Below are 23,231 nucleotides of genomic sequence, written 5' to 3'. Positions count from 1 at the left end.
CTCTCCCTGGCTTTCTACTGCATTCAAACTGTAAGTATCAGAGTAAAATAGTATAATTGCTATATAAAAATGGAGTGTGTGTGTGTTTAGCAGGAGGGGGATTCTTTTGAACAAATCTGGAACTTGGAGTTCTGTATCTGCTTCTGTATTACCTGATACTGAAGAAGTATGAGAGCTGGCAAGCACAGGCTAATTAAGATGTTATTTAGTCTATTATTAAGCATTAATGTAGTACTTCTATTAATGAAAAATTACCTTAAAAATCTATCTGTGCCAGTCCCCACTACAGCAAAAATATCAATCCTGAGATGTTGAAACCTAATTAAAAACATAAAGTATGAAATAAGGAGATTCCCTGCTTCTGTGGTCTCAGTCTTGCGTGATTCAGATTCTTCTGAGAAGACAGATAGAATTTTAGAGCAATGAATCTCTGAAAGCACTGCCCTGTTTTCTTGTGTGGAGGGGAAAGTTTCTCTAAACTTCTGTATTTTTCTGAGTAAACTGCCAAACACATTACAAAGCCTTTCAAAAAGATGCATAATAAAGTGATGATAAGGCATGTTTATAATTCTGCTGACAATCATCCTTCTTTAACATGCCTGGGACATAAACAGTAGGAAATAAACACAGACAATAATTGCTATTAGGTGCCTGAAGAAAAAACAAAGATATGAGAGGGACATGCTAATTAGGCTTCCTCGATGGACCACATGGTGGTGAAAAGGAGATGAAAATAAAAATAAAGCAAACAAAGCTGAAGTATTTAGGCAGCCTTGCAAGAAGTTGTTGTCTATGACAATGAACTGTCCATGGTTGTAAAGTCCTTAGGGACAATATCTGAGACAGTATCTGTCATTTTCCTGCATACATCAGAGGCAGGGTAGCACCAGGGTGTCACTTTGGCATCTCGTGGGATATACTCCAGAACTGATCAATCCTGAGGGAGCTGAGATGGGCAGACAGCAGGACCAACTTCTACCAGAGCATCTTGTTGTGGGAATAGAGCAGCTCCTGCACTCCCCCCTCTCTCTGAGTGCTGGAGGAGAGGGGAACTGTGCAGGCATGGGCTGCCAGACTTGTTAGGGAAGGTCACGTGGCTTTTCCATTACAGCACATTCTTTAAGTTGTTCACCTATTTCTACAAACTCTATTCTTGGTAACTGTCTTTGTGTTACACAGTAACTGTTTTGGCTTCTGTACTTCTGTAAAACATTGCAAATATTCAACCTGGGAGTTTGAGAGCAAAATGCTGTCAAGACATACTAATTAGAAAAATTGTGCACACGCAACCTCCTAGTGTTCACTTTTGCTCTCATTTGTTTTACAGATGGTGCTAGGTCAAAGAAGCAGCCTATCTGTGCAGGACAAGCAGTTCTGAAGTTCTGGGCATCTCTACATTTTCATGTATGCACAAGTTTCTCCTTAGCTTTTTTTGCTTACCAAATCACACTGGTGATTTGTTAACATTTTCCTTTTCTCTTTTACTTGGTATAACAGGCATTCTGCAAAGTGATTTGCAGGAATCAAAAGTACAAATTTGTTGCTTTTGGGTTCAAGAACAAATGGTAAAACTTGTTGTGGTTTTGTTAGTTTTTTTTTTTTTAATGTTGCCAATAATTGACCTGTTAGGTCATTTTTCATTCATCAAGAATACAGGAAGAGAGGAATATAAAACAAACCTGGAAAAAAGAATCAGGTTTCCAGATCTGCTTTAGGCAGACTAATGCATGAACATGCCTATAAAAATGAGTGATTGGATCAGTAGTAAGGTGGCTGCTTGGTGCCCACTGAATGGTCCTGGCAAACTGAGGCACAAAACTCTTACTGTGCAGCTGGCTTGGTGTCCCAGATAAGTTCCTAGGAATTTATTTGACCCAGCTGGGATGCTAATGGGTAACTGCTATTGTATGATTTTTCTGGAAAATCCACAGTAGATAAGGATTGTAATAAATTCCATGTGTTTCCCTATTGGTTATCAATAGGAAATAATATGAAAAATAAAATTACCTGGAATCCTGCAAGGATTATTAGTGGGCCACTGCCACTCCTTCAGTAGGTAGAATGTCTTAAATGCAGTAAATGCAAAACCAGAACATTTTCAGATGAAAAGAAAACACTCATAGTTGTGCTGTACTATTGGGCAGAATTTCAAAACATTGATACTAAAGGTAGAAAACAAATTGGATTGAGGTTCTTAGTTCCTTTTGTTATTTTTTAGGGGATGAAAAGCTTTATCAGAACCAAGATCATCTAAAACTTATTATTCTTTCAGTATGCTAATTAATAGAGCAGGATCATGGATTTGTTAATTAAAATAAGATACCTCAGGGAAACTGAAATTAATTTTGATGTCCTAATAGAGTTACCATTATGCCATTAAATCTTATGGATGTCTTATCTACTTCTCTTTTTTTTTCCTTCTCTCAAAAAGTAAAAAACCATTGTTTTATTTAGTTTGAATTTAGAATCAGAATATTGAATGGTGTTTTTCTGAAAATGTGGAGAAGATCAATGAATGATCTTGGGATAGCTTGGATTTCCAAAAATCTTAGAATGGGTCCTGGGGGTCTCCTCTTGGTGCAGGTTTGCTGCTGCTGTGCTGTGCTCTTGGTGCAGCTTGGGCTGGCCAGACCTCACCTGGACCTGCCTTGGCAGGAGCTCACACTGCTGACCTGGCAGTGAGTGCCAACCTCAATTTCAAAGTTTTTTCTTTTTTTTTCATTTTTTATGGAAGGAAAAGCATGTGACATATCCTCAGTGTTTTCTGATACTCTGGCATTTCAGTACTCTTGCCTCCAATTTAGATGTTTCAGAGAAGAGAGAGGTGAAGGAGGGGTAAGTGTGAGAGAAGCACTAGTTTTTCTTCTACAGCAAAGCACAATTCTTCTAATTTTTCTTGATGAATTTTCAAGGTCAGCAAAAAAGATCTCCATTATCACCAAGAGTGTTAATTGCAATTTGTATCCCAGACTTCTGTCATTCAATGTTCCAGATGACAGAAATAATCCTACTAATATACCAATGTATACAGAGCACTTTATCCCATTTTATCAGTGGCTTAAATATGTAAATTTTAATTAGAAACAAACACTAAATCGAATTGTTAAGGACTGCTGAGCAGTTGCAGTTTGGTTAGTCCTGTGAAAGCTTCTGACTTCCCAGGAAGAATGTCTGCTGTTTGCTTTCAGCCTGCAAAGTGTTCAGAGGCATTGGCTGCATGAAGGACAGGCAGGATGCACTTCTGTTACTGTTCAGTTCTTGTTTAGTCAGCAGAGAGAGTCTGAGATGTTCTGTGAATTTCAGTTGAACGTGGCAGCTGGTTTCAGGCAAAAGTGAAAATAATAACTGGTGGAATTAATGTCAGCTTCTCAAATTAATGACAGTATACTAAAGTAAGCAGAAAAGTATCCTAAAATATCTCTGTTTCCAATGTACAGTCAAATCAAGTAAACAGGGGACCTCCAATGTGCTCTTGCCACAGAGAAAGTTATTCTTTCTCACACTCAGACCTAATTAATAATAAAGGATATTTATCTAGAGCAGAATAGATCTTCAGGATAGATTCACCGTCAGGATAGATGTGTTCATTATTTAGAACAAAATCACTCAGAAGTGAGAGACCAGTTGGCAAATTTCTTCATGACCAGTGGTGAGTTTTGGTTCAGATTTTGGAGCAAGACATATTCAGGTCTTTTATGCTGCTCCTTCCTGGCCTTATTTTTTGCTTAAGTAATGTTCTGCTTACATAAGTCTTGATGGCCACTTCCTTTGCTTTTTATTCTAAAACCTGCTTAATGTGATTAAAGTTGAAACATTTGGGTCTGGGGACGAATTCAGTTTTTTGGCCTAATTGCTTTGTGCAGCTCTTTCAGACCTGGTAGGAAACCAGGACATGCATGAGCTTAGTGGCAGAGCCCACAGCCCCACAAAGGCTGTATTTTCATAACAAGATTTTAGAGATTATTAAAAAAACTTTAAGACTCAGTGCTACAGAAATATACTTCCAAAAAATACCCTTGACAAAACCAAAAACCAGACACATCTGTTTCCCCTGAAACCCCCAAAGAAACAAACCCCAGGCCAAAGATTCGATATGGAAGCTGCTTTACGAACTTCCAGTGGATTGTTGTATTTTGCTGCCATCTGTATTTAGTTTCTGATCCACATCAATACTTCTCGGGTAGCATTAAAACCTCTGATATGTATTCAGTACCATGTGCCATCTCTAACCACAAACACTCGGAAGGTTTCCTCCCTTACACAGTCACTTTGAGATTGCTATTTCCATCCCATTTCTGCCAGCGGAGTTGAATGCAAAATAAATATCAGGTTGCTGGAGAGCTGTTGTTTAAAAGATTGCGTTTTGCTGTTAATTGGTGCACGACACCCTGAGCAGCAGCTCCTGGCAGTGCTACCTCCGGAGGCGGCTCCGCAGCGGCACCAGGCGCTGCCTGCGGAATTCCAGCGGCTTTGCAGGCGTCCTTGCAGGGGAGGAGCTCCTGGAGGCACCCGCTGGAGCAAGACGCCTCTCAAACAAAAGTTCAAGGTGAGAACCCTATTAGGTGCCGGCTGATTTAAGAAATTGTTTGGGTTTTTTTTTCTCTCCAGTGCAGACAGCAATATTTGGTGAAATAATCTAACTTGGGGCTTGTAATTGCACAGGGTCACAGTCTGATAGTTCTGATCGCTCTCAGCATTTCTCCCTGTGCTAAGGGGAAGACAAGAAAAGGAAAGAAAAAAGGCTATAATATTTCCTATTAAAAAAATGGCAATAACCATGCATTTTAATGCTGGTCACAATTGATATTTGAGGAAGGGAAATCTAGGATGCAAACAGTGATGGGTGATGACCCCTCTCAGCAGCAGAGAAGCTCAGGCCGTGCCTGGTGATGCTCAGGTGCATGTCCTGATGCCTGTGTACTGCTCTCAGCCTGCCCTGCTGCCTGTGTGCTGCTCTCAGCCTGTCCTGGTCCCTGTGTGCTGCTTTCAACCTGCCCTGATGCCTGTGTGCTGCTCTCAGCCTGCCCTGGTCACTGTGTGCTGCTCTCAGCCTGCCCTGGTGCCTGTGTGCTGCTCTAAGCCTGTCATGGTCCCTGTGTGCTGCTCTCAGCCTGTCCTGGTCCCTGTGTGCTGCTCTCAGCCTGTCCTGGTCCCTGTGTGCTGCTCTAAGCCTGTCATGGTCCCTGTGTGCTGCTCTCAGCCTGTCCTGGTCACTGTGTGCTGCTCTCAGCCTGTCCTGGTCACTGTGTGCTGCTCTCAGCCTGCCCTGGTCACTGTGTGCTGCTCTCAGCCTGTCCTGCATGGCACAGGGCACCCCTGGGGCTCAGGAAGGGCAGGTGGGCAGGGGCTGAGCTCTCTTGCCTGAACTTATGGAGGTTGTGGGGACAAGGGGAGAGGAAATTTCTTCTTAGCTGGAGGAGTCCATAGTGGTACAGTGGGGAAAGGGGAGTGCCATCTTCTCCTGCTGGGTACAGGGACAAACACCAGGTTCACAGAGCAGTTTTCTGAACAGCAGGGAGCGGGATGAGAAATCAAACAGCTTTTCCTAAAACTTGGGAATTTCAACAGTTACTGTCTCCTGGTTTTCACTTGGGAAGGTGTTTTTTGTGAAACCATTGCCATACTCCTCCTGTGGTGCCTGTAGAAAATGGAAGAGTGATTAGGCTCCAGAGAAATGATACCTGTGCTGAGCCATGTGGCATTTTTGCTCTCTTGATCCACCTGTTGGCTGTTACTGCATGCTTTCTGGAGGAAAATCTGTGTTCTGTTTCTGTGCTGAGGACAAAGATGTCCTAGTCCATGGATATGGTTCCTCCAGGCTGCAGTAATTTATGTAATAACCACTAACTGCAGTGGTGCTTGTACCTCAGCTCAGCAGGGAGGGATCTCTGGGCCTTTGTGGAACTGGTAGTTATAGAAAAGATGCAATATTTCTTTAAGGAAAAAAGGAAGGTCTTAGATGTATAAACTCCTCCAGCCAAGCACCAGTTTGCCCTGATCTGGATGGGCTCATGGATTTTGATGGATCCATGCTAGCTTGTGCCTTCTAAGGATTTGCCCATCAATTTTTATCAGCTTTACAGCATGGGATGGAGCAAGAATACTTTAGAGGTAGCAGGAATATATGTATGTAGACTCAATTCCTTCTTTTATTTCTTTTTTTAAATGTGTTTCAGATGCCCAGCACATTCATGCAGAGGAAGGCAGTGTACTCTATTTTACTGCCTACCCTGACTGGTAGAGTCAATGCAGGCAGTGATTTGGCTCCCCTGGGCCTTCCTCAAGGGGCAGAGGCAGCCAGTTTGGTGTCTTGGTGAAATTCTCCTTTGGGTGCTGCTGCTCTGCTTCCTGGAGGCCCTAAAATATGGCTAGAAGTAGCAGTACACGATTCTTTAAATGTTTCTCCTCGTTTTTCGAGTGTTCCTCCTGTGCATATCTAAAGGCACCAAAGAATGGCTCTCCTTGTGCCTGAATAAATATGAGTAAGTCTTTATGTACCTGATTTCTTAGTGAGAATGCTTTTAATCATGGCAGCAGCATGTTTGGACCAATATATGAGTCTTCATTTAAAAAAAAAGCACACCAAAAATTCAGAATAAATTATTAAATATGTGGTTTTACTTGTAAGGACTCATGCCAGTGCAAGACTATTATTTGCAAGTCCTTCAGAAATCTACTGATATAATCTAAAATTATTGCTTTGGAATAAAACAGTAGAAATAAGGTAAAAGGGGACATTGTAAAAGATGTGACTATTTGTGGAAAAAAATGAAAAAAAACCCACAAAATGTAATTAAAGGCAAGTTGTATTTCTTTCTGTTACCTATTTACTGCAATTTTACAAATAATGTCATGAAAATTAGTTCTTTGGGGCAGAACTATTTCATGAGCAGCAGGATAATGAAACCTGGCTCCTGCCAGGAGGGGAACCTGCCTGTGCTGCCAGGGCAGCTCTTGGGCAGAGCCTGGGTCAGCAAATGAATCACTTGGACTTCTCAAAAAATGCTCTTTAAACTTCTTCTTTCAGCATAAATTTTTTTTAATGCATTTTTTTCTGTTTGAGGCACTTTTCTTAATGTATTGTCATTGTTGTATGCAGTGACAGAATTACTGTTTTTTTCCCTGTAATTTTCTGGGAGGTAAAGTAAGTCTCTCTTAATTTTTAAAGATAATTGAGTGCCATCTCATTTGAATTCTCATCTATCATTTTAAAATACAGGTTTACTATATTTATCCAGAGCTTTCCCTGTACTTTTTCTTGTTTTTTTAGGCTTTGTGTCTGCTCTCTAGATTAGAGCCTCTGCTCCAAAGGAGCCCATCCTTGGCAGGGAGAAAGGAAGCAAAAACTTTTGGTCATTCTTAAATTTTATTTCTGGTTATGTCAAAATTCCTCCTAATCCAGAAGGACTTGTTCAGTACCCATTTTTCAGTCACCAAAATGTTTGTCTCTGTCACTTCTCTGGTTGTTTCCAGGTTGAGCACAGCAGGTCTGGCTCCTGAGCTGGGCTGTGCTTGCCACTGCACCCAGGGAGTTCTCAAGCAGGCAATGATAAACTCCTGGGAAATTTCATGTGGCCAAATCCATAAGTAGGTCTGAGGCTCTTGCATTTGCTACTATAGTCTTTAAAAATCAGCTTCCATATAATTTGGGGGTTTTTGGGATGAGTTTTCTGTATTCTTCCTTCAGAGAATCCTCTACAGCATCTTCCTGAGCTGAAAACTCTGGAATTTAGTCTGCTCAGCCATACTTCAGACAGATTCAAACCAGTGCAACTTGCAGTAGCAAAGAGGACAGAAAATGGTCCCCAGCACCTCCCTCTGCCCTGCTGGGCTCTGTGCATAGGCTCTGCCATTCTTGCAGCCGTGCATCACAGCTGCCTGCAGATCACATCTGCCTGATGATTTCCACAGCAACTTGGGCACTCCAGGCAGGAATATGAGCTGGTAAGTCAACATTACTCTCCCTTCTTCTCCTCATCTTTTCCTCCCAGAGCACTGGGGGTAATTATATATGTCACAATTTTGGATAGGGCTTGTCTAGGACAAACAGTGCCAGATTGTTTCAGTTCTCCAAATCCAGTTCAAACATCTTACAGGGATCAGCAGAGCCCTGTGTGGATGTGTTGGGGGGCATGGTGGTGGGGGAATGAATGTACTGGATGATTTTATGGGACTGGGCATAGGCATGACATCCCTTGGAGGACATCCTCTGGCTGATGTTACATGGATGGAATCCAGTGAGAAATCCAAGACAGCTTTTCCTGCTCTGTGCATGGAAGATGCTGACTGGGGTCAGCTGTAGGGAAATCCTGGAATCATAAAGTGACCTGGCTTGGAAGGGACCTTTAAGATGATCTAGTTCCAAACCCCCTGACTGGGACAGCCGCAGCTTTCCCTAGACCAGGGGGCTCAGAGCCCATCCAGCCTGGCTTTAAACACCTCTAGGGATGAGCTGCCCATAACTTCATTAGCTCCTCTGCCTTTACCGGATAGCCTGAAGAAGTGGAGACACAAACACGGAACTAAAACAAGGAATCTTTGTATTCTCAGAATAACCACAGACACGATAAAGCAGGTTTTTAGTTCTGAGGTGCTCATTTCGGCAGTGGGGGCACTGCCCCTTGTCTCTGTGCGCTGGCTGAACTCCTTTCCCTCTCTCCCCAGCCCGGAGGGGTGCTGGCTCCGGCGGGCTCCCCCCGCGGCCGCTCCGCCAGCGCAGCGCTCTGCCAGCTGATAGCCAGGACACAGACACCTCTGAAGTTCTGTGCATGCTGTGCGCCTTTTTTTATTTGCTGCAGCAAGAAAAGCCTTTTCTTTTAACCCGGCTTCCTTTGAAGAAGTAGCTCAGGAAGCTCCATGGCCTCTCAAGGTAAGTGCATCTGTAGTCTGTATTTTTAGATCGTGTTTACAGAAAACTACAGTCTTGTGCCTTTCCAGCAATCAGCAGTCTCATGAAATGAGTGTTTCAGGATAAAACCACATCAGTCAAAGCACAGTTGTTTTGTCTTCCTTTAATTTTTCAGCATCCAGCATCCAAGAGGCTCCTAAGGAGACTAAAATCTATAGTAGGATGTTATTTGAATAAAATACATTATAAAATGTTAGCCTCTGCATTCAGTCAGAAAATTTAGTGTTGGTATCTTGGTGTTTAAACCTGTCCATACAGAATGCCTGGCAAGGGTGGGTACTGAGCCAAGGGTACCATCATTTTTGCACACTTCCTGATTTCTCTTTGAAAATACCGCATCAGCAAATGCTTTTCACATTAAAAACTGGCCAGAGACCTGATAACCCCATATGAAGAATAATAACTGAAGAATAACTGAATTTAATCAGATTACCCCTCTCTGGATGTGTCTGTCACGTACTGACTTCAGCAGTAGTCATTTGAGTACTCAGAGCAATGGGCAAACATGCAGCATTTGATCTTAGCAGCCTTCACAATCCATTTTCTCCAGGTTTTCAAATGCTTCAACTAAGCAGAAAGATACAAATCTCTTTTTCTCTTGAGAGCAACTCCATGGAGATCATTCTGTAGGCATGTGAAGAGGCATGTCTTGGCCCAGGGAGTTTCAGCAATGTCTGTCTAGGCTTGCCAAGTGTTTATCCCTCTTTCTTGCCCTCAAAACACTCAAGACATCCTTCATTAGAGCACTAAAAGGTACACAGGAGCAGGCAGGTTTTGCAGCATTGTCTTACTCTCGCAATATAGTTTTGGTTTTTTATAATTTTGTTTAGCTTTAGACATATAGGAGAAATGTGGTTTTGCGTATTTTTGATGTATATCAGTTAGGAGAAATGGTTAAATAGCAATGGTGTGGAACATGGTTTTTAGTATGAAGAAACTGACAATTCACCTCTTTCAGGAATATGCAACTCTACAAATTATGTTTGTACAGAATACTCACTGTATCACACGGTAACTTTTAAGGTTCTCCATACTAGTAATGAAATGGGAATCATGCACAAAAACAGACAAAGTGTCACACTAGCTCAAATTGTCATTAATATTTAATGTATTTACTGTTTGTTTTTTGTATAGCTTAAAATTTGACAGGTAGACCTGCAATTTGTTGTCTTTTTTTCCTCTTTATTATTCAAGAATAACACTAACACTGGGCTACTTCGTGGCATTTCATGTAACAACAAGAGTTACGGCAGTAACAGAACCCTGTGAGGTAAAATGATGCAGAAGAGGATATAAAATATTTATCACCCAGTTATACATTTTTAAAAGCCAGCAACAAATTCAAAGGGGTTACTTCTTCCTGTGGTCTCAGACTTTGAAAGAAAGCAGTGGCTGCAAAGAAAAATTAAGATCAAAATATGATTGAATGATGACTCTCTCCCAGTGAGTTCAAATAATACTAAAGGATCTCATTTAAACCCACAATAGCAAAAAAGAGATTCAGACTTAGAGCCAAAATTCCTTCTGGACCTCAGACCCCATTGTGTCTAAGTATTGTCACACGTATAAAATGATCAGTTTGGGGACTGCTTTCCTGCCAGATCACAGGGGCTCAGCTCAGTACAAGGATTTGCTGTTTAGATGGGAAGATCTTCAGTTTGCTCCTCCTGGTTCCTGCAGAAGCAGTGCTGCTGAAGGTCGAGGTACAATGTACCTGGAAAAACTAGCAGGAGTTTTTTGGCAATCCAGTGGTTAAGGTGGTCACTGTGCTGTGGGAGATGGTGCCTGTGCCTGTGGAGCAGAGTGGATTTACAGGTGCCTGTGGCAGTAAATGCTCTCGTTACCTTCACAGCACTGGCCAAGGTCACCATCACTGTGCCCTAAAGGACTGCTTGTGGTAGCAAACCAGAAAACACAGCATAATGATACCTGATCCATTCATTAAGATAATAATGAATAATACACTATAAGAGGCTGTGTAGACTTTGATATCAGGGTTGTAATATCCAGCTTGGGGAATCTGAGATCCCTGGAAAGGTTATGTCTAATTAAGAGAAATTATGGGTGCCCTCAGGATGCTGGAAAGCATCTTGCTGGTGAGCCAGCCCTCAGCAGCTCAGGGCACACTGGCACACAGGGCAGCTCACAGGGAGCAGGGCTGGGCATCCTGTGCTGAGGGTCTTCTGGCCACCCTGTGTGTGAGTCTAGGCCAGCTCCTGCCTTGCTGCACAGGCTCTGTGCTCACCAGCTGTCAGAGCAGATCAGGTACCCTCCAAGACCACATCTCCTGATTTAACTTCATCTGCAGTGATTCCTCTTTGCAGTGATTCCCCTTTGCATATCCCAAGGCAGCTTTATAATCTGTGCTCAATGTGTGGGACCATCAGGAGATTCCTTTTGGGTCCTGACTTGAAGTACTGATACAGTCACCTGCAGAATGATGTTATTGTTCCAGCTTTGATCCAAGAAGCAAGCTGCTCCTTGGTCCTGATATTTCTGGGTTTTTTCTCTTTTTTTTTTTTCCCCTGCAGAATCTCAGGGACAAACCAAACTAATCTTTAAGGATTACCTCCCTGGTTCTTCTGACATTCCTCAGCAGAATGAGCCTGTTGAACCAACAAGTCTCTGGAAGCAAGCATCACACACTCATAATTTGCCACCTGGTCTGGAGTACCTGAACCAGGTCCTGAACCTTTCTGAATGTTAGAATTATGTTTTCCTTTTATGTTGCTTTGATACCCTGGAGGATAAGGTTGTTTGGGTTTTTCCTCTTGGGGGGAGGGGTAGGTTGAGATGGAGAGGCTTTTTTGTTGTTTGATGTTAATATGAGATAAGGAACAGAGGAGAAAGAAGCTTCATTTTATAGAAATTCGATGAGCATAAGTCTGAGTGGCTACAAACTTGCATTAACTCTGTGTGAGGAAGATAATGCTAATGCCTGAGAGAGGAAAATGCTTGAAAATGGAGGCAGGGAAGTAGATCATAGATGGGGAAGAAAAATGAATGCTTAAGTCTTCTCCATCCTACTGCTAAACATGTGGTGTCCCTTTTGCTCTGTGAAATCTCTCAGCTCCTGGAGCTCAGAGCACTGATGGTCTGCAGCTCTGCTCCACTGTTTTACATGCTGAGTAAGGTGTCACATGCCCTGCCTGGCATGGGCAAGGATAGAATCAGGCCCCAGCATTGTCAGATCACTATTCTGATACACCTCTGCTGTGTTTGCTTTTTGGTGATGCTGGGAAATGTTTACTTCACTCAAATTGTGTACTTTAGGTACACATTTCTGCTAGTTTTGTATAGAAGCAGAAATGGAATGCATGTTATATTTGGAGCTAAGTTATCTAGATAGCTAATGAAATGGGGAAACTCTTCAAAAGCAGTCTTTCATGTGGAGTGATGACTTTCATTTCAAGATGCCTGAGCAGAAAATGATATGTGTTGTCAATTACACAAGCATTTGCTAACAGACCATGGAAGCTGCATTTTTTAGTGTAAAAGTGATTGTGCCAGTCAGTACTTGGCAGGTTACATATTCAGGCTCCTGTATGAACACGAATTACCCCTCAGATTTACCCAGACAGCGTAGGCAAGCAAATACCATCACTCCATTTTGTAGAAGCTTTGCATCTGACATTAAGGCAAAAGAGCAGGTCACTCTCAGAGCTACAGCTGGAACTGAAGACCTCATTCATGCCTGTTCTTGGCCTGTGCTGCAGCCCTTGCTAGGGATTCTCAGCTTTCTCTGCAGTCTGAAGAGTGGGAAGCATGTGTGCAGTGCTGCTGGCTGGCATGTTCCCACAGCTCGAGTTTCCATGTGCTGCAGAACCTTTTGGTGTGTGATACTGAAGCCTCACTGGCCCTGTGGCTAATGAGAGGGGCTCCTTCAGGGTAGGTGGAGCATAAAGGAGGTCTCACCTGCAGGGAGAGGGCTGCCTGCAGAATGCATGTGGGATTCACAGCTGCAGGGGTAATCCCTTTGGATTTAACCTCATGGACTAAGAGATTTTCACAGAATTAAATGCTTGAATGAAGATGTTTCTAGCAGAACTTGGAAATTATTTATGCTACTGGGAAGATTTCTAAAAGACTGGATGTCATTCTGGTGCTGTGAGCACTGGGGAAAAGAGGGTCCAAACTCTTGGAAACGGGCACAGAGGGGTGCTACTGGAAGTGCACAGGGAACAGAGAATCATCTTTAAAACAAGACTCCATCTGTTTTATCTGTAGACTGAAAACAACAGTATTGGTGAGGGAACCATACTGAGTGCCTAGGAGAGTAAACAAACAGTGGGAAAGAGACATATTTAATTTATAGAATTTCGTTACTAGAAGAAAGATTATATAGAGAGTGCTTGTGAATAAATACAGAATAACAAATAGAAATTACATTCTCCAGCAGGATTGGGCAAGATAACTGGATAGATTTGAGAAAGCTGAATGTATTTCTCAATAAGACCATGACATGTTTGACTCTGATACAAGTATTCAAATTTAGTCAGTCTCAGAGAGATCTCTACAATCTCTCTGCAATAAATAGCAGCCCAAGGATTGGATGAGAGGAAAGGAAAATGTGTGTCCTGTAGGTAAAGGCCAGTCAGCAATATTTCACTCTGCAGATCCTCGCCCAGAGTACAGGTGAAGGAATGATTCTGATCAGCTATTTGGGGTGCACCAGAGAAGGGCAAAAAACTGCTTCTGCCTCAGCAAGCACATCAGCTTTCTAAGATTGTCACTCTTGAATAACTGCCTACAGAAAAAAGTTACCTAAACCTCATTACTGTCTTCCAGATTACAGCCATAGCTCAAAGGGTAGTTCAGTGACCATAACAAAAATCAAATGAACTTTTTCCCACAGCAGGAATAGACAGGTGAAACCTTGGAGAAGAATTTTCTGAGTATTTCAACTGCATGTTGTGCCACCACTCAGGTTTAACTACTTTTGTAAAAAGCTTCTTTGTTTAGACTTGATTAGATTGATCAGATGTAAATTTGATGCCCACAGAACTGAATACTGAAAATGGAGGCAGGAAAATGAATACTGAAAATTAGCTGTGTATAAGGAATTTTAACATATCTGAGCTCAAGGGGACCAGACCCTTGTTAAGCCAAAAGGCTTTGAGTGCTTTCAAATGCACGTGCAGAATTCCCTCAATCCACAAGTGCCCCAATAAAAATGCATCAGAATAGCTGCCCTGCAGAAACCAGTGAAAGGCAAAACAAGGATAACAAGTGGTACTGCTGTGTTGTCTCAACATTGTTTATACATTGTGCACAGTAAACCAATTGACCAAAATCACTCAAAGCTTTTAACAATTCAGGGTCATTAATTTTCTTTCCCCTGTGAAAGTCTACATGGGGGAAAAAGAAATCCATGTTAAAATAAATACTAAAATATTAAAATAGCACTACTATCTTTAACTTTTTTGTTCTCTTTCCATTAGCAGAGCCCTTCCCATGAGCTCCAAGAGCTCTCTCATGAGACCCAAACAACAAACAGCAAAGATTGTTGGGAGAATATTTTTACGTCTAAAGATTTTTTATTATTTCAATTACTGGCATGCACATTTCCGAGATTAATGAAAGGGATAAAGAAGTTCCTCCTTTTACCAGCTTCTCTTTGCAGCCTGAACTAGCTGCAGGAGCTGACTAGAAGTGACAAATGTCTGCAACAGTTGGAGTATGTACCAGGCAAGATTTATCAATTTTAAAATAGCCAGGCTCTGGAGAACTGTGCCATGCTGGTCTCAGAAGGTCGCTGTGTGCTTTGTGTCTGCAGCTGTGAGTAATGGCAAAACCCCGTGCCAAGCATTTGCTCATCAGGAATTTACAGAAAAATTACTGAAAAGAGATTGGTAAAACCTTAAACTGTCACATAAAACAGGCATAAAAAGTCACATAAAACTGAAAGGTAGGCTGGAATTAAGTCTTGCTGTTTTTATAATGCTAACAACTGTTCTCCAAGAAAGAATAATGTTGGAGGGATGATAAGGACAGCAAAGCTAGGTATCATGGCAAGCAGTTTTTCTCCTGCATTTGTAACCAGCTCGTAGGGGAAGACGTTTTCAGCAAGCTGAGCATTTCATTGTTGTTTTGCTCATTCTGGTACTCTGGCATGACCATTTCCCAGATTCAGGGTGCAGGGCTCGTGTTCCTGAGATCAGGGTGTTAAAGCTGGCGTGTGCCATCATTGGCATCCCCTGCCTGCCTTGCTGAGCTGCTCCAGCAAGGTCCTTTGGGATGTGGCCACTGCATATTTTGAGCTTGAGCCCAGGCTCATTCACTCCTGCGCTGCCATGGTGCCCAGCACCAGCCTTGGGTTTTTTGGGCTAAGGAGCTTCCCCTCTGACAAAGAGAGCAACAGGAGCAAGAGTGGATTCTGCTTTCTGTGGCTGTTGTCTGTCTTATTCCCCCAGTGACGTTTATTTTTCTTCAAATGTTTGGGTGAATTACATGGCCACAACATCTAATGTCACTTTCCTCAGCCATAATTTCAGAGAGAAGTCCAAAGTGGGACTTGAGATGTCCTTCAGGCACCCAACCTGTGTAAGGAAAGAAATCTTAATTACAGGGAGATGAGCAATAAAAATAGACACGTGACCACTGGCAGCCCCAGACCTATCCAAGTCCCACCATCTTGTTTATTTTTTTTAAGCAGCTGGACCAGATAATTATCCATCAGCAAGTGGAGCTTCTGGAAGGTATGGTGCAATCCTTGTCACCCTTTAACAGTGCTGGTACATGGGTGTCCCCAGAAGCCATCCAAGTCTTGCCCCCAGCTCACTGAAGTCACTGTGAACCCTCCTGCTGCCCTGTGTCAGGCTGTTATGCAGTGATTGGGTGGGGAAGGCTCACTTTATTGTTTGTCTGTTCTGCAGCAAACCACTGGGAGGTGACTAGTCTCTACAACAGTCCAAAATTCTCTCCCTCAGACACCTCCCTCTCAGTGTTATTAAAGCTTAACCATCTTTCCATGAAAAGTTAATCTAACAATCATTAACATACTATTAGAAACAAAGCAAATAGAGAAGCAAAGGTCAGAAAACACAAAGTGAAGCAAAAGATTTTCTAATGATAAAGTTTCAAAGTAATGAACAAATATTAAGTACTGTAAAATTTTACTGCCAATAAAATACTGTAGGATGTGTTTCTCCCATTCACAATGGTTTTGGCCTGATTCTCAAATAACCTGCTGGGTAAAAGCTCTGTCACTGAAGTGGGATAGTCTCAGGTTGTTACTTTTCACAGATGATAAAGTCAGAAAAAGCCCAAACCAAAAACTCAGGATCTGAATTCTCTGTTGTGATACGTACTAAAGTGTACAGCAAATCAAAGTCTAAATTAATTCCTTCAAAATACAGACCTGGCACTATTCTTTCCCTGTATATTTTCTTTGTGTTGCTACTTCAAAACAATTTTTTAAAAAATATTTGTCATAGGCTTCTAGAATAAATGCTCATATATGTGTGTGTGTATATATATATATGTGTGTATATATATATATACACGCGTTAACTTTATACCAGAGTAATAGCAAAGATTGTATTGTATTAACGTTCTGCTTGTTTTGCTTTATTAGCCATACTTGGCACAGAGACCTCCAGCAGATACGAGATAAAGAACCCCTTGGGACAAAGAGTTTACTTTGCAGTGGAAGAGAACGGCTGCTTTGACCGCAAGCTGTGCTCGCCCCTCAGGGCCTTCACCATCAGCATCGCGGACAACGCCGGCCGCGAGGTGATCCGCGTCATCCGGCCCCTCCGGTGCACCAGCTGCTGCTTCCCCTGCTTCCTGCAGGAGGTGAGGGACCCCAGACACCCTCTGGCCCAGCATCACGCTGGGCAGCTCCTCCAGGGTGGCAGGGAGCAATTCAGGAATTCACATTCCCGCCAGGACTGCAGGGAGGCCTTTGGGTGGGCACGACTCAATGAATGAGTTCTGTTCCCAGTGTGCTTGCTCCCTTCCCTGGGACCTGCCTGTGCCTCCTCCCTTCCCTGGGACCTGGCCGTGCCTCCTCCCTTCCATGAGACCTGCCTGTGCCTCCTCCCTTCCATGGGACCTGCCTGTGCCTCCTCCCTTCCATGGGACCTGGCTTTGCTGACATCCCACGCAAAGCTTTGGTCTGGTGGTGTCTCTCCAGTCAGGTGACACCCCAGGACACTGCTTGCACTGACACAGGCAGAGATCACCCGCTGAAGTCCAGGAGGGTGACGGATGGAAACTCTGTGAAGGCCACTGGGGTCTGTGGGTGGGACTTGGAAGCAGATCTCTGAGGAGCTGAGCCTTCACCCCATGGATCGGCCTCTTTAGGGCCACATATCTCTGGGAAATGGCAGAACATGGCAGTAAGCTGCTTGGAGGGAAAAATGCAGATCCCATAGAACAGCAGGTCTTTCCTCTGTATTTTTTGACTCTTCTTTATTCAGACATCTTTCTTGCGTTATGAAAATGTTTAGGTGAATGTTTCATGAAAATGAAATGAGGTTAGCTCATCCACTTACCTTCTTAGCACTTATGCTTGTCAGGATTTTTAAAGAAAAGGTCCTTTGGTAGTACAGCTACTTAAAATAAGTTTATAGGATACTGCCTGAATACAATAAATTTTTTTTCTCAGTTTATAGCTTTTATAAAGTCTTTTATTGTATGTAAGGTGTTGGTTTCTGGTGCAGCTTTTGAGTTTCATATTTTCCATTGTATTTAACAACACCGTTAGACAGTACTGCAATATCCAGTTCCATGTTTGGTAAAATGATATATTACTCTATTCAGTAGATAAATATCTTGTCATTATATAAACAATACGCTCTCATGGAAAATATATTCATATAAAATCAGCTAAACCTTTTTTGTTTCCTTTTGTTTGCTAGTTAGAAGTTCAGTCCCCGCCAGGTACAATAGCTGGGTATGTTGTACAGAACTGGGACCCTTTTCTGCCAAAGTTCACTATACAGAATGAAAGTAAAGAAGATGTGCTGAAAATAATTGGCCCATATGCAACCTGTGGCTGTTTTGGAGATGTTGACTTTGAGGTATGTTTTGTACAAGTGTTAACAATTTGAAAGTTTTACTGCTTTGAATACATTTCTCAGGTGAGAGGGAGAATGAGAGATACTTGAAGAAACCCTGAACAGAGTTTTCTGATGTGAACAAAGTGCTTTGCTTCAGTTAAGAATCATAAAGAAATTTTTGGGTTTGCCAAGTTATCAACTCGTTAGCCAAATTCAAAGACTCCAGTGGGTATTGTCTGAAATTTCAGTATACTGTAAGAAACATGCATATGGCTGCATAATTGAGAACATGCCTGTCCCTGAGAGGACAGTGGTCCACAGCAGTGGGGCTAGGAGAATATAAAAAAGAAGAGAGAGGAAAAAAAACCCACAACTCTGTGAAAGAAAGGCAAAACTGGCATAAACTTTCAAGATTGCTTTCTCCCACTTTTTGTCCGCTCTAAAGATGCTGATGTTTCCAAACTTGAGACCCTTCCTTGCGTGCCACATGTAGAGGGAAATTTGACACTAATAGAACATCGCGGCAATAAGAATAAAAGGAGAACCTGACAACTGTAGCATACTCAGCATGTCAGGACACAGTCATTAATTCTGTGGAGATGTCATCAGTGTGCACTTGATTTGTTTACATTTATGCCTGTTCCTGTTTTTGCTTTGTGCAGGTAAAAGCTCTCAATGAGATGACAACAATCGGCAAAATTTCCAAGTATTGGTCTGGATTTGTCAACAATGTCTTCACCAACACCGCCAACTTTGGGATCCAGGTCCCTGTGGATCTCGACGTGAGGATCAAGGCAGTCATGATTGGTGCTTGTTTCCTCATTGTAAGTGTGCAGGTGGACAGGCAGACTTCTAGAGATGTGCAGATGGGCCAAAGGGGCTCTTGCTGTCAGCTGAGAGCTACAAAAATGCAAATGCATTGGAAAACCAAATCCATAAAAGTACATAAAAGATAAATTAACTAAAACATTTTAATCTTTATGTCTGCTTTTTTTTAAATGTTCTTAAATTTTTGTTTATTAAACTGTTTAAATAGTATTACACATGCAGTTCAATATTTTGTATGGCAGAATCAAATCTCAAATTACGTGTCAAACCTGCCAAACTCCCCCAAACCCCTTATTGTGTTTGAACAAGTGTATGAACCAAAAAAAAAAAGTTACATTGTTTCTAATGGTAATTTCAAACCAGTTCAACAATTCTGTTGAGTGTTGTATGTAAGACCTTCAGGTCACAGGAAAATCCCTACAGAAATTCTCTTGTGAAGATAAGCATAAGAACTATATGAGAAGGAGCATACTCAGTGCTGGGGGGAAAGATGAAGCTAAGATGCATGTTTTCTAGAATTAGAAATTGATGTTTGCTGTGTAGCTCTTTTGCCAACATAACTGTGTTAATATGAAACGGTTTCAAAATCATCTGTGATACTTACATCAGAGACTGCCAACCAAAATTATAATACTATTTCAATTATTCACTGAAGAGTGTTTGCTTTAAAATTCCAACAGCAATTCAGAAATTTTGCTTTTAGTAGGATAAAAATGACAGTTAAGGTTTTTGGATTGCCCCCTACAAAACTGTTTCTCAGTGGCAGAGATAGAAAGTGATTGACTAATATAAATACTTTATGTAACAAAAGCCTGCAAGTAAGACTTTTGATAGTAATTTTTGCATTTTTGTGCCTTCCATATCTAATGCACAGTTTGTTTATTTGTAGGACTTAATGTTCTTTGAAAACTCTTTGGATGGATTATAACAAGATGACAGAAACAATGAAATATGCAGAATGTGTTTCAGTAGGTAAAAATGAACATAAATTGATCTTCTTGCTTTGAAGGCTTATACATTTCTAATTCTTTTTCATTTTCTTCCAGAAATCGCTTGAGCTTTGGACATGATTTTGAACTGCAAAAATCCTTGTTCCTCATAGAAAAGACAGGGAGCTAATGATGATGTTTATTAAAATATGTCTCATGTAAATAATAATTTCCCACCTATATTTTTTATGTGTCATAGCTAAACACATACTTTTCACATAGAGCACTGTTGCTTTGGAACAGTGCTATTCTCTTCTTTCTCTTTTGATGTTCCTGCATGGGAAATCATGAAAGATTAGATGAAGGCTTGCAGCATCACTGATGAAAGTCTAAGTTTAGAGAAGCCTTTGATGTTTTGCAAGTGCTGGTACCAGTTTCTAACCACATGAGGGTGTGTTCTGGGGGCTTTGCTTTTTTATAATTTTAGAAGTAATTTTCTGATTTGTTATTTAATTAATAGTAGCAAACTGATTTGAAAGTAACAAATATAAAGACATACCCGACAGGAAGTTGAAGATGTGATCTATTTCAGTGAATTGAAGGAATGGAAGTTACGTTTGCTAGTAAATTAATTTTGTGACAAAGATTGTTTTAATGAGGGGCAACCAGAAATTAGGTTTCCAGCCCTAGACTTGGGAATGTAAGTTCTCATCTGAAAATCTGGTCTTCCACTATTTGCACTGAAGGCAGGCCATAGATGAAGTTTGAGTGATGGTCCTGTGTGTGCTAGAGGCTCACAAATCACTTCCCTTTGTACCAGCCAGGGTTATGGATCCTTGCTGCCATCTGCTCAGGGCTTTCCTGAAAAGGTTTGTTCCTCTTTGTGATATCTGGTGGCCGGTAATTTTTCATTCAGACTTGCCTGAGGCCATCCTAGGACAGAATTATTCTTTTCCTTTGTCAAGCTCAGGTATTTTCTGTGATGACCGGGCAGAAGGAGCTTTTTGCAGTTCAGCAGTTTCACATGGTTGTTCATTCCTGCAACCACACCTCATCAGTGTTCCCAAACAGTTCCACCAACTTCTGCTAATACAAGCTTCCTTTGTAGGAATGATATATATGCAAGACAGGAACAGATTTTTTTGCTGTTGTTGCAAATTATTTGCTGTATGAACTTGCTTATGCCTCTGAAAAACTCCCTTCAATAAGCAAACCAGTCAGTACCATAAAATATTGGTGGCAAACCCAATTGCTCTCATAGTCACCAGTCAACAGTTTCTAAGGGGAACATTCTACAAATCACTAGAAATGCTGGATTTTTTTTTCTTTTTTTTTTCCTTTTTTTTTAGTGTCAACCAGTAATTCAATTCTTGAAAACAACCAACACATCAACGGAAAGAGAGGAGATAATGAATAATTCATAAAAATGAAAAAGAGCTAAATTTATCAGGTGATTACTTCTCAACAAATATTTAGACTAATTTTAAATTAATGTTCATGGATATGAATTCAAACACAGTGAAGTCAGGAAGTTGCAACTAACGTTCCCATAGTGAAATTAACTCAGGAATGCTTATAGATTTAAACAGTATGTTTTAGATTATATACCACACTTAGGTATTTATACAGATTTACATATGTCTTGAAAATAATTGTGGATAACAAGCTCTGACAATCATCATTATCTGTTAACCATTTCACTTCTGGCTCTCGCTGCGACTCGTAGCAGTGCAATCAGGCTGCACGAATTGGGAGCTCACAGAAAACCACTGCTGCCACCTTTCCCGGGAGAAGCGCCCTGTGAGCTTCGTGGGCCAGAAGCTCCCTCGTGTGGAAATTCCGGAATTTGCAGAGGAATGCAGAGTTTGCAGAGGAATGCAGAGTTTGCAGAGGAATGCAGAATTTGCAGAGGAATGCAGAGTTTGCAGAGGAATGCAGGATGCTTTTTGCTGTTCTCGCTGTTCTCACACTGGTGCCGTTCTGTTAAATGCCCGACCTCTGTGCCTGAATGTAGACTGAGAAAAAGAACCAGTTTATTTTTTTTTCTCTTTAAATCCCTTTGCCATCTTAGACAGAAGTCACTGCTCTTGTAGCCCATAATCTTGGGTCTCACGCACTGTTACTGAGCTGTGTGTGTCTGAACACTTGGCTGTATTCAGTGCCTTAAGATCAGCAGGATCCCCACCTATCTTTCACTTTTCCTCTGCAATTTCCGGTCTTCTTGTGGCCCTTAAGCCAAAGATGTCTCTAAGCAGCCTCATTGTGGTCAACACAAAATAAGTTTTTATTTAGCTGCAGGGCTAAATTTAGCTGTGAGTGTCCATGTATATACTTTGTAGGTAAGCAATATGTGCATATAATTTTCAGTTAATTCCAACCAGATGATAACACTGGATTTCTCACACTTAGTGACTTTGTTGCTGTTTTTTTTTGTTTTAATACAAATGTTTTTTGCTGTTAATGTGTATGTATATGAGTAAGTTTGAATGCCTCTGTTTACGTTCAGGGGCAGCTTCTGGGACATACAAGAACAGGCTCATCCTCTGGATAAAACAAGCAGTGGGGCTGGGACAGCTCTTGGTGCTTAGAACTCCCTCAGCAGGCTGCTTGACCTCTGTGCCACCCTTCTGCATCCTGGTGGAAATTCAGTGCCAATGCCAGTGCTTTTCCAGCTGGGAGATCTCTCCTCTAAACCACAGCTGCCACTCAGGGCAGGTATCCATCCTCAGCAGAGTTCATGGATTCTGCATGATGTTGCTAAAGAAGAGCTAATGTGTTCTAAGATCTTAATAACCCGCAGCTCTAACTAGTAACTCTTATTAACAGCAATGTGTTTCACGTTGTGGGAGCCACATATGCTCACTTTTCACAGAACCCTTGGGCTAGGAGTGGGTCCCAAAGGAGAATTCAGTATCTCCCAAAGGGTCACAGAGTTTTTCTAAAGCAAATTCATATCCTGGATTTCATCTAGAAAGAAATGTGATTGCTCTAAAGAAACAGAAATTTTACTTAATCCAGCCAAGCAAATATTTCTGATCAGTAGCCGAACTGTAAACCTGCGTAGTTCACACTGCTTGTGTTCAGTAGATGGCAGCAACAGCTCATTATGACAGTATTTAGCTTTTCACACATCACAAGCTGCACCCAGGATGCCGATGGAAGTTCAACATACCTTTAACCTCTGATTAAATTCTGCTCTTAACTGAAGGATTTTATTTTCTCTGTCTATATTAAACCTTTGCCACACAATACTGGATTATCTTTATTGCCTGCAATTTACAGCTGACCTGTTAGTTATTTTATGAGATCTGGTCAGGGCATGGGCAGAATAAAGTCTACCACAAAGTGAGCTCTTCTGGTCAGTACCCAACCTAGTTTTTTGCACCTGGAGCATCTCTCCAGCTTCTGCAGGTGGACAGGGGGGAAGCCCCAGCCCCAGGACACTCCCCACCTTCTGCAGAAACAGAAAGTGCCATGTGTAAAGGAGAGTGCTGTGTGGTGCTGTACCTGGAAAGGTAAAAGGTTTTCTCTGGTGAAAAGGTCATGTCATGATGGTCTGTC

General features: G+C 41.7%; 1 protein-coding gene across 1 annotated transcript; it reads left to right on the top strand.

Moving 5' to 3' along the window:
* Nucleotides 1-8,696: 8,696 nt before the first annotated feature.
* LOC132331469 (phospholipid scramblase family member 5-like) lies at nucleotides 8,697-23,009 on the top strand. Its single transcript, XM_059854885.1, has 7 exons — nucleotides 8,697-8,869; nucleotides 11,440-11,591; nucleotides 15,564-15,606; nucleotides 16,485-16,705; nucleotides 17,773-17,934; nucleotides 18,576-18,737; nucleotides 19,631-23,009. The coding sequence occupies exons 1-7, from the start codon at nucleotides 8,857-8,859 to the stop codon at nucleotides 19,667-19,669; spliced, it is 792 nt and encodes a 263-aa protein (XP_059710868.1). The 5' UTR covers nucleotides 8,697-8,856; the 3' UTR covers nucleotides 19,670-23,009.
* Nucleotides 23,010-23,231: the final 222 nt, after the last annotated feature.

The sequence above is a fragment of the Haemorhous mexicanus genome, chromosome 10 (assembly GCF_027477595.1).
Source record: "Haemorhous mexicanus isolate bHaeMex1 chromosome 10, bHaeMex1.pri, whole genome shotgun sequence".
NCBI lineage: Eukaryota > Metazoa > Chordata > Aves > Passeriformes > Fringillidae > Haemorhous > Haemorhous mexicanus.
This window is presented reverse-complemented; position numbering and strand designations above follow the sequence as displayed.